Raw genomic sequence first — 12,267 nt, forward strand, 5'->3', positions numbered from 1 at the left:
GTTGTTGGCCTCCTGTTTCTGTGTTCATTACAATCAGTAAATAATTGTGATACTCTAAAACAGATCCGTATTCCTAATCCTCACAAAGGTCAGGCTACCATACAGAGACACTGTAATGTTCAGTCAATGCTACGTTTGTTCTTTGCTAAAAGACTCAAGAAATCTTATACCTTCTCTCTTCTGAAGTTATCCAGTTCTTCAAATGCTACGCTGTTATGCAATCTCTTATCTTATTTCAGGTACCTTAACATTTATTGATGTTACATCTATAGCTACAGTCAAATGCTAAAGATAAAAAAACCATAAAATACAGCAGCCGTTTTCATTTACTTACTATAGTCTGTCGATAAGTAAAGCTGCTTGCTTATTAGCAGCATGTTAAATGTCTTCATTTAAGTGTGTTATGCAGGCAAGATAAATTATTCAGATAGCTGAAAAAAAAATTGATTCATTACCACCATTACCACTTCTTATTAATATTTACGTGTTGCCCACTGAAGAGTGAAACAGGGATATAGTTGTTATGTTTGACTTGGGTATTTTCTGCCGTCCTCCAGGGTGCTGTCCGGCATGACAAATGCAATCTTGGCTCGAGTTTACAAGCATAACGATCTGGACCTAATGACGAAGGAAGCCACGATACCAATAATCAATGGATTGTCCGATTTATACCATCCTCTCCAGATTTTAGCTGATTATCTAACTCTTCAGGTAACAATATAATCCCCATTTAATAACTTTTTTTTTTTTTTTTGCTAAGTCTTCGTAAGTATTTGGGAAAGTCAGGTTCAAAATCATTTATTCCTAGGTTTTTCTAAGTGGTAATTACGTGGCACTTGTTACTTAAAGAGATCTTCATCCAGTAATACAATTAAGGACCTGTTTAATTTAAAACAATTACCTCATCTTATCAGCTGTAGTGGGACTGAAGTTAAGCGTAAAAATAAGTACGTCATTAAGAATTAGGCTGCAATTCAAAAAATATACATATTAAGATAAAGGTGAGATGGTTTCTCAGCCAAAGCCAGTGGAAGTTTTTCCACTGACTTAAAAAACCTCAGTAGTTCACTCTTGATTCCTCCCTAACCTATGAACAGTTTAAAAGGAATCACTATCCATATATTAGGAAATTGGTTGAACAAATTTGTTTTGAAAAGCCAGTTAATGCTACCAGTGCAAATGCCTAGTGTTCAGGCACTTAAACCTATTTAAACTTTGCTCACATCAAAGAATAGCTAAAAAAGATCATATTGTGTAGTTTAATCTAATGAAATAGTTGATTTGACAGCAGGATGTTTTACACATAGAATACCAGATGTTTATCTGTGAACAGAAGGACTATGCTGTTTTACAATCAGTTGAGAAACTGGCTTATAAAAAAGGTTGTTATACTGCAGTGCTGGTTGACATCTATGACGAACTCCTCTGACCTTGTTTACGTTCTGAAAGAACAAAAATCACACTGGTTAAAAAAGGGAGGGCAGAATAATTTCCTGATTCATTCAGCTGTGTTTCTCAGCTGTCGAAGACTTCGCTATGGGACATTCAGTACATGGAAAAGATCTAGTGGGAGTAATATTAAATTATTCATGCCTTAAACTGTAAGTACTGAAAGACTCATATGTTTATTGAAAATTACTTTTTCCATACTTTGATTAGGTTTTTTGTAAAATTTTCAGTACTGAAAGTGAAGAGATCAGCAAAAATTGGTCAACTTGAGACTAAAATGCTTCACATACCTCAGGATAAGATACATTTGCGACATCACATTGAGCCAGCCTCAATGAACTGTTCAAATTACGTAAGACAGTAAGCTGTAATGAGAACATCATCAATCACTAAGCATCATAATTTAATTTAAAGACTGTGCGCAACTGTAAACCAGGTGAATCTTATGGTTAAGATAACCTTAGTTAGTTATTAGCATTTTATCACTTGTGAATAACAGGCTTCAGGAATAACCTGTGACTCACAGTCTACACAACTATTGATTTCTCTGCCCCTAAACCTGGTTTTATCAGGCCTCTGACTACGACACCAAAGTTCAGATTGCTGTTGCCCTGTGTTCCATCTCCAATCAATGAAGAGAGTCCACTGAGTACCTCTATCACCCTCTAGAGATGCAGCTCTTTCTCTACTGATCTTAGGGGGAAACCTATGGAGATCAGCAGAATGAGTACATGTGCTTGTTGATCATCTTCTGCTCCTCCTCCATTGTGTCCTTGTATAGGGCAGCCATGGTAGAAGCTCCAGGGGAACATGAGCCCACAGGCTCGACGTTTCCTTGATTTGAATACCTAGGGCAGCAGCAACAGCAGGTGGGTGTCCTTGTGTCCTGTGGAGGACATCTTTGGAAAGAGTGTCCCTGCCCATTTTGCATGATGAGGAAACAGGACCATAACAGTTGTTGTTCAAACAAAAGAAACATTTGACGCGCAGAGGTATCACGACAAAGTGAGCACTTACAGACATCTCAAGGAGTGGCTCAGCTTTTGCACAGCCATGGAAGATTTTTCAAATTTGCAGCACTTTCCCAGTCAGCCTGATAAGCAGAGCACTGTTTCCTCCAACTGTCCCCATCTCTCCCCGAGTCTTTCCAGTGTATTCCTTAGCCCAGAGTTTGTCAGGAGGTCTTTAGAGGGCAGCTGGGTCCCCATCCCACTTTGCCAAGGGCAGGCTGCACCGCTGCTTTCTGACCCACTTTCTATTCTTTCTTTCTTACCCAGGAGGGAGGGGGCAGGCAGGGGGGAGCTCTGGGCAGCGCTGTGGGTGTTGGCACTGCCTGCTCTTTCCCTTTCTGACCTGCCCCTTTTTCCTCTCTGCACTGTACTGAGGTGGAGAAGACCGGTCTTACAGCCAGTAGCATGCAATAAAATGGCATTTTAATTATATAGCAAAGTAGGATTAACGCTTGATGAAGTGTGAGCCACGGGGTCTAGTTGTTACTTACCACCATCAAACTTCTTGTGGGATTTTTGGCAGGGTAAAAAGATGTTATCTGAGTACTGCCTGCAAGATTAATATAGGGATGTTGAATAGTACCACTGATTCTTTAAATGAGTTGAAAGTTCATATATAAGATTTGGACTGCTTTCCTGCAATGCAAAGGCAATTTATTTGATTTATACATACATGAAAACTACAATAGCGGTACACACTGCTAGTCTTATATTTAAATGTAGCTACAGATTTTGTGAAGCTTATTTCTCTTTAAAAATGTCTCTTCCTTATCTCTGTAAATGTTTTGTGACTGAATCTGGTCCTCCCTGCTGTCATTACGTACACAAAATGTACCTTTTTTTTTTTTTTCTCATCTCTTTTCTCTTGCTGCATTTGCCAGTGGAACACTCTGGCCCTCATCATGCTTAGCACATTTTTATTCTTCAGTTTTCTAAATCCTATTAATTTTGTGATGCGCCTTCTTGAATCCTCTTCAAGCACTTTCTCCTTGGTCTGAAACTGCCTAATTTCCTGGTTTATTTTGTCAGAATGTCTTCTTTCTTATGGCTTCTGAATCCCTTTTCACAGGTGCATTTTAATGTGGTTATTTTAGTGTAGTCTGTTGCGTTCCCCAAACAATGCGGCTGGTTTATTTTCAGGGCTGTCAGTTCTCATTCTGTATTCAGGATGTTCTTGTCAGATCACAAAATGTGCTCCTGTCATGAATATTGGGGTGAGATTCTTCAAGTTCAACATCGTCTTGCCCAGTGCCTTCTTCCTGAGCAACCTGGAGCCCCTCGTATGTTTGACATCTGAACTCTCTTCTGCCCTTTGACACTGTGGTCAGGATTAATGCCCTTTATTATGCCAAGAGAGATGTTTTTCTTAGCATACATGCTACCCGCTTTCTTAAAATTTGGGTTGAGCTGAGTTTGCTCTTGAGTTATAATCCACTAGAAATTGTAAACATTATGCAACCCGATCATGAGGGTTTGGGGATTTGGCCTTTAAAGCCTATGAGTTTGTGTGCTGGTACTGTGCACACGCAGAGCCACCACTTCGCTTCTCTGCCTGTGCTGAAGGCACGTAACAGCCACTTGCTGAGTCCACGCGGTACCTCTCAGTCTCCTGGCTCACAACTGCTCTGCGAAGCTTGCTGGAGGGCAGCATCACACAATTTGTATTCCGGGGACAAGTCGAGTATTGACATTGTTTCAATTGATATTAATGTCACTGACCAAATCAGATAACTTGTAGCTGACTGCAGGATGACCAGACTGGTAATTAGAGTGGATCCATATGCCACTAGCATTTTATGTCACTGGTCTGAAGGGAAATTTCTTTTTCAGAAAGAAATGGTTGACATAAGAAATACATCAGCGATTGCTTTTCAAATAGTGTTGCCCAGCTTGAAGGGGGCTGCCATATCTTCTCAACTTCTCCTTTATATGTGACCCAAAGAGCTCAAATTATTATAGTCTTCAAATTCCTCACCATCATCCTCCTCATGGTTATTCTAACAATTAGAAATCCCAACTAAGATCTGGACTGAGCTCTAGAAATTACTGCTTCAATAACCGTGACAAAAACCAATGCAGGAGAAGAAAGGTAACTGACCCAGCATCTGCGTTCAGCTCAGTTTGAAAGCTGGTAGATCCAAGTTTGCCCAGTTTCTCATTTACTGGATTGCACTGTCTGCCAAAGGCTAAAGCTTTGACTAGTGCCCCGCTTTCCATTTTAAAATTTGACAGACTATTGATTCATTATTCAAAAGCTTGTTTTCATTGAGGGCTGTTATGACTGTTGTGGTCAAACATTTCAGAAGTAATCTATAATGGTGCCAGAGTTTCAGCCTAGCTGGAAGCAAGTCCAGGCAGAGGCAGACATGAATGTCCCTAATTAGTTAAACCAGTCTTCTCTAAACATACAACAGTGCTAGATCACTGAGTATGCTTATTTTTTCCCAGGGTTTGATACACTGCAACCATGGATAAGAACAGAATGAAATATTGTAAAAGCAGCATGAGGATGAGAAAGTTGACTGTATAATTGACATTAATCATTTATCAGGGATTTTTCATGAGAATAGCAAAGCCAAGTTTTGTAGCACTACAGCAGCAATCACTAGTTTACCAAAGAGGCATTCCTAAGGGAGAAGGGCTCTGGACTTTCTAAATATGTTATTTTTTATTAGGAGGGTAAATATTTTGAAGTCAGGTTCCAAATGTAAAGAGAAACTGCAGAACACCCAAGCAGGTAAAAAGCCTACATCAATATAACAGAGTCTGGAAAAGCTGGGAAGGGATGTTAGGAGAAAAATATCTTCAGAGGCTCAGGTGATCCGCATGTATTGTAAAGGTTCTGGTTAAACCTGGAGTGTTACCACCATGGCAAAACACTTTTAGCAGGATTTTTTCTGTGCAGTTGTATAAGCATATACAATAAAACAGGGGGTTGGGGGGTGGGGGGAACGGAATGTATGTCTCATATACAGTAGCTTTCATATTGCCTCAAAGCTTTCTGATTCTGACCAACACAATCATGTCATCTTTCTTGGAAGGTGAGGATGTATGCCTATATGCAGTACAGTCACAGTACCGTGAGCTGCCTTTAGATGAAGAGGTTTGACTTACAGCAGCAGCGTACCGGTGGCAGCATAAAGCTTAGCACAGGATACAAAACAGGCTCCACTACCACACACACAGCATGATTCTGCCTTGTCTACGACTGCCTCCATTAGCTAAACGTCTTCATTAAAATTAGCTCAGCTATGGCCACTCTATACAGTAGTCACTGCAGATGTGGCTTTGCAATTTGCAGTGCATATTGAGGGTCATTATACAGACATCTCCAGTACTTCATATTTTACCTGTAACAGCTAGTAGCTTGGGAAAACAGAGAAAAGTATTTAGTGTGCACTGTGCTTCTTTTAATGCAGAGTAGCAGCTGGTAATAAGGAGGAAGTTATTTAACATAGTAGTATATTTGTGACTCACTAGTCAGTGCTTTGAGCATTACAGGCTACAATGTCTATTTTTAAACAGTAAGATCAAAAGAACTCAGGGCTGTCTGATTTGCTCCTGGCTGCAGCTTCATGTCTCAGCTGTCACTAAGCCCTAGCTGGAAACAAGCCCTTAAATGAATGCTTTAGTTTGGCCCTCTCCTAGGAGCCCCATTGCTAGGAGATGTGGAAGGACTTTGAAAGATCCCGAGAGACCTGCAGAGCTGTTACACTGAAATAACTTCCATATCCACAAAGTCTTGATTTGCTGTTCTGTAAATGCCCTTGCATCAAACCTCTGCCAGTGAGCCTGCTGCTAACAAACTTTGATTGAAAAAGCGATAGTTTTACAGTACAATACAATACTTTTAGCCTTTAAACTGTAGGCAGCCTAGGACTCTATTAGGTTCAGATTTCAACAACATTTTAACGTCATTCAACATTTCAAGTGCTGCTATTTTTGACTCAAAATTGTGGTCACCGGCAGAAATGCCAATAACTTTGTTCTGGAAAAACGTCACAACTATTTGTTTAGGAGAAGGTGCTGCCAGGAGAGGAGGGGGTAGTCCCAGCCCTTTTCCTCTTCCGTCTCTTGGTATCTTTGCTGCGACTGCCTGCAAGGTTGCCAGTTAGTACAGCTCTACAATGCGGATGCTAATCCACTCTGACAAGCATTGAATCATGTCACACAAAGTGTTGAAACAGTGTCTGGCTTCCAGCTACTACAGCGCAATTGTGGCATGGCCCAGTTTTGAACTAAGAATAAAAGGCTTTCCGTCATGTCTTTAGTCTTTTGCGTCGTGAGGTGGAGTTGTACAGAGCAGGCATATAGAAGTATTTGTTTACGTCTTCGCAGACTTTCTGATATCAACTTAAGTACCCATAAACATGCATACTTAAAACAAAGCTTGCAAGGGCCTCAAATTGTCGTGCTCTGGAAATATGAAACTCTTGGTACTCTTGTTCCTCCTTAGGCCTTATCTGTTGGTGGCTGAGGGCCAGAGTGACTGCACATGTACAGGCTGTAACTGCCGTCAGGCAAAGCTACAGTTAATGCTGTAATGCTGTTTCAAGTTCGGGTAATCTACACTTTAGAAAAATCACTGCACTCTTTGGCTGTACAACAGGGAGCAAACTCTGCAGGCCATGAGTGGCACAGCTGCTTTCAAAGTACTGCTCTTTGCTGTCCCATACAGCTTTGGCAGCTAAAATGCAGTTTTAAGGACGTGGCCACTGCTGTGGCTGCAGGGAACATAGTGTAGAGACAACCAAGCCAGAGCAAACCTAAATAGGGATACTGTCACAATTTGGGGGGAAGTCGGAAGGAGTGCTATTCTAGGCATTAGGACTACCTCTCAATTAAGAATTTCTACCATTCCCTAATACTTATGAGCACCAACCCATGGCTGTACGGCTTTGGTGCTGAAGTTGCTGTGTGTCTGGTGCTGTAGCACTTGGGTCTTCATGTAAGACATGGGGGGCTTTCCCTCCCTGATCATCCTGTAGCTGCAGTAAGTTCAATTGAAGGTACGGTTCCATGCAGCTAGCATTTGAAGGTAGCCAGCCTTCTTTGCACCAGACCCATCTGATCAGTCCCTCCTGCCTAGGGCATCACCTTGCTCAGCTCACCTGGAACATAACCCTGGGGCTGTCCAATTCATTTCGCAGGAGCACTATGGTGGGCTGAATGGGCTTACTGTCACCTGGATTGGGGATGGAAACAATGTCCTCCACTCCATCATGACGAGCGCTGCAAAGCTGGGAATGCATCTGCGTATTGCGACTCCCAGGGTAAGAAAGCCATGCATATGGAGTAAGGAAGGCGAACTGCCCGTTCTTGTTTCAGCCACTTGAATACTTCCCAAGGGCCTCAGCTAGTGGTGCCTGCCCGTGTCTTCAGCGCCAGCTTTCAGAACCAAAGTTCAGAATCCTGATTCAGTTATTTTGATGCAAAGCGGGAGTAATTCTACTGAGTCCAACTTCAGAAGGGCTGCGGGGAATTCATGACTGCAGTATAAATCACGGAGGATGATAGCTGCATTTGAGACAGTGTTACACAGTCATCCAATGCCCTCTCACCCCCCCAAAAAATTTGAAAGTTGTTTCAGATTGGTGGAAGTGTCACATCTTGGTTGGTTCAGATTGGTGATGCAGGTTTTTAGAATGCTGCATTGTAATACAACATAAAATATAAAACAAACAATCAGTTTAGAACAAAAAATTAAAAGATGTATAGGCATGTCATTCTGTAACTGTTGAAATAGATTCTTCTTACCTTATCAGAACACTTTGCACCAGTTTATCTCCAAAATAAACTTCCAACAAAATCAACCTAATTTCCTCAAGTTTTACAGTTCTGAAAGACATTCTTCTTTCCATGGCAATTGGTTCAATCAATATTTTTCTAACCGGTGTTAATAATCAGTAAAGATCTTATATATGTTCCATGATGTTACCTATCATCTCTTTTGGCAGGGCTTTGAACCAGACCTCAGAATAACTAAAATAACAGAACAGTACTCCAAAGAGGTAGGAGCCTAAGAAATAGCCTAGTAGAGTAGTTTGAATAAAGTTTATTTTTGTTACAAATGAGGTTTCTTGTCTTCCTGATATTCCTTATTTTATTCCCATTAGTATGGTACCAAGTTACTTTTCACAACAGATCCTTTGGAAGCTGCAGACGGTGCCAATGTCTTAGTTACAGATACATGGATAAGTATGGGACAAGAAGAGGAAAAGAAAGAAAGACTAAAGGCATTTCAAGGCTATCAGATTACAATGCAGGTAAAAATTGAGATTTAGTTTTTGTTGATGCTTTAACAATTTGCATTTACAGGAATCAACATCAGCAAAGCATGGGTTTGGTATTATTTTGAGTGGGGCCATGCAAAAACCACATGCAAACCTCCCTCCAGTTTGAAAAACTCACAAAGATGACAAAATTTATGTTATCTTATACACTTCACGTGGCTTGGCCTCTTTCAGAGCTTTCCAATGAAATCTAACTCCAGAACACGTGCAGAAGAGCTAACCCTTTACTTCTTTATGACCTAAAAACTATTTCTAACTTTGTATTTCCACTTTGGTCCCAGAAATGATCCCTTATATTTCACTTAGAATGGGCAGCTCACAGATTAACTCTTAAATGCCTGGGCAGCATTTGGGGCAATTTTGCCTATATCTGTCGATGAAAAAAGCACCAAATAGATTTCTTTAAAATCATCTAGTTAGAATGCTTATCAGCACAAAATCAGTTAGAAAAAACATAAAGTCATAAACTATTAATTGTCCAAGATAAAAAAGGCATTATCCTTGCTGATCGAATTACTGGTTTAATTGACTGTATTTTAACATAAGTTCACAAAATACTATTGATGTGTATGTCTCTGAACTGGCCTAAAATGCTTTAATTCGTTGTTCATTGGTATTAGATCAATATATTATGAGTGACAATATCAAAAGAAAAAAATTATAGCCTTTTAAATCATGCTGTAGTATGTTCTTGTTGCAATTGGCGATAGTATTATATTACTGTATGGCATTCAAATAAAGATTGCAGTTTATCGATCCGCTAGGACACTGGAGTTTTTACTCCCCTACTAAAGCCAAAGAAATAGGAGTAAATATTCCGCTTTTGTGAAGTCAGCACTGAACTCTTGCTGACTTAAATGGGGATATTCCCATCTTATTCACAGATGAGGAATTCTTTTGAAGTCAGTGGAATTCTTCTGAGTTCATCATCCAAGTAACTAGAGTGAGAGCTAATATAAAATGTGTTAACATTTTTACTAGTTAAAGATTTTATTCATGTCCTCACATATTTATTTATTGTTATATGCTTTTTGATCTACAGACTGCAAAATCTGCTGCTTCCAACTGGAGTTTTTTACATTGTCTACCCAGAAAACCTGAAGAAGTTGATGATGAAGTGTTTTATTCTCCACGGTCATTGGTTTTCCAGGAGGCTGAAAACAGAAAATGGACAATTATGGTAAAAAAAAGAAGATAACAGTAGTTAGAGGTTAGGGTCATCTTCTGTTCTGCCTTACATTACAGGCTTGGACTCAGCTTGGTTCCTCAATAAATAGTAAATGTTAATCCCTATGTTTCAAATGCACCCCACAGCACATCACAGTTTTGACTATAGGCAACATATATATGTAGCACAAACACTTCTGGACACAAATGTGACCTATTTTGAGGATAATCTGCTGTTGCTTGACCCAGTTTTTATTACTAAGTGAAATCTACAGTATAAACTGTAATTTTTTTGATATTTAAATCACTGGGTTTAAAGATTAACTCAGCTTCTCAATTTTAAAACACTTTTAAACGCTGAGGTCTCACGGACTGGTCTTAGAAACTACAATTTCTCAAACACTTAAAGCTAGAGATTCTGCAGTTTTCTCTCAGGAAAAACTGCCACTGACACCAGTGGGATCTTTCCCTGAGAAAGTGCTGCCAGAGCACAGCTTTGAAGGACCCTGAAAAGTTATGGTGTGGGTAATACTGTGTCATCCATGGGAACCATGAGAGGACACTTGGCATTTAACATAAACCATAACTCCCCTCTCAGCATTCCTAGAATTTCAGAAAATTACTGACAGATCTCAGCAGCCCATTATTTATTGTCGGCTTTAGAACCATCATATTGACAAAAGCTAGTGGAAACCTTCGGAGTTGAAAAAAACACCCAGAAATGGCACTGCCGTAGCTCTCAGATGAACTCTAGATGTGCCCTGGGTGAATAAGTGGTTGACTATTGTATTTACCAAAACTTCAGATTTTGGACACAATCAAAATTATTAACAAATTTGTATTAAATTCATAATTTTGGCCTTAAAATTCCAAAAAGTGCTCATATTTTTATTTCAATTTTGCAATGTTTCTAATTGCCCTAAATATTATTTTTTTAAAAAAGAAAACAAACCGTTTACTTTGGGTTCCAGCTGCACTTTTTTTTTGAGGTAAGAAAAATGTCATATTTGTATTTTATCAAGCTATGAAAATAACGAATGCGTGGGTCTTGTTTAGATATTATTTTCTACCGCGGTCAGCTCAGACAGCAAACTGAAAAATAAATAATTTGCTCAGCTGTGGTTCCTAACAGGGCTGACATGGGTAGCAGCGAGGGGCTGCACAGCTGCATGTTGAGTCCCCACTGTATGCCTGGGGCTGGCTGTCACGCTGAGCAGTGCCGAAGGGAAAGGAAGGACAGAGCAACAAGACCACAAGAACCCTTGTAAAATCCCGTTCTGGGCCAAAATAACAATTTGCAGTTCAGACGTTGCTGTGAAATCACAACAGCGTGAACCAGGTAATACCTTGTCAAAACCAAGCAAGAACGGGGCTTGTGATGCGCACAGGTGTGGGGAGGACGGCAGAGCTGCTGCAACACCGTGTTTTATTTAGCTGCCATGCCCATTACTCTCGTTTCACAGCCATACCTAAGGTTTGTTGGAGTACTAGGGGAGGGCAGGGGGTGGGTAGTTGGAGCACTAATAACCGCAGTGAGGATTTTCCATGTTTTACCACAGCAAGTATAGCTAAACTGGGATAAATTTCAAAGTCCTTATTCTAGTATGGCTGTCGCTGATGCTAATGAAAGTTCTGCTGAAATCCACAAGCAAGCCCACGTGCCGTTGGCTTATGTACAGCGTCTCCTAGCAGTAGCTGAGGATACGAGACACCAAAAAGGCCTCAGCATGGGGGCTAAACATGCTTTGTCTGCATTTCTCCTAGGCTGTCCATTAATGTATTGTGTCCGCACTGAGAAAGCCTATCAGCTATACCACAGAACATCCTAACTAATTTTCAGCTCTTTCCTGATTCATCGTCAGAAATTCTAGCAGATAAATCTAAGTGTGCAGCTTTTGTCAGGGCAATAATTTTCAACACAAGACTTTAGAGCTGGAAAATATTTCCCCCTTATTTATTTTTATGGGGTATCTGTTTCCAACGTGATTGGATTTTTTCTTTTCTTCCCCCTCTAGGCTGTCATGGTTTCCCTGCTGACAGATTACTCACCACAGCTACAAAAGCCTACATTTTGATGCTTGGATTCCTGCCAAGAGAAAAATATTCCTCATCGGCAGAATAGTCTGGTCCACAAATACATAGATCTCCTTCAGAAAGGAGCAAAGCAATGAATGATTCCCTAATAAAACTGTATATTTAGCTGTATAATATTGCATTACATTCGCAAAAATGTTCGAGACAATGAACGCCATTGCAAAAGCTGCTTTTCATCTCGATGCTCCAAGTTGGCTATCCTTTCTAGTGATCAGCATCATGGAACATTTTCCAAGGTTGTACTTCAATGATTG

General features: G+C 40.2%; 1 protein-coding gene across 1 annotated transcript in view; it reads left to right on the plus strand.

Moving 5' to 3' along the window:
- Positions 1–12,010, plus strand: part of OTC (ornithine transcarbamylase) — a 37,631-nt gene extending 25,621 nt beyond the window's left edge. The window contains exons 6-11 of the mRNA XM_063353563.1: positions 558–711; positions 7,610–7,732; positions 8,417–8,470; positions 8,576–8,725; positions 9,795–9,932; positions 11,935–12,010. Of these exons, the coding sequence (XP_063209633.1) occupies positions 558–711; positions 7,610–7,732; positions 8,417–8,470; positions 8,576–8,725; positions 9,795–9,932; positions 11,935–11,994 (679 nt within the window). The 3' untranslated portion in view covers positions 11,995–12,010. The remainder of the gene's footprint in view (positions 1–557; positions 712–7,609; positions 7,733–8,416; positions 8,471–8,575; positions 8,726–9,794; positions 9,933–11,934) is intronic.
- Positions 12,011–12,267: the final 257 nt, after the last annotated feature.

This window comes from Chroicocephalus ridibundus, chromosome 1, assembly GCF_963924245.1.
Source record: "Chroicocephalus ridibundus chromosome 1, bChrRid1.1, whole genome shotgun sequence".
Lineage (NCBI taxonomy): Eukaryota > Metazoa > Chordata > Aves > Charadriiformes > Laridae > Chroicocephalus > Chroicocephalus ridibundus.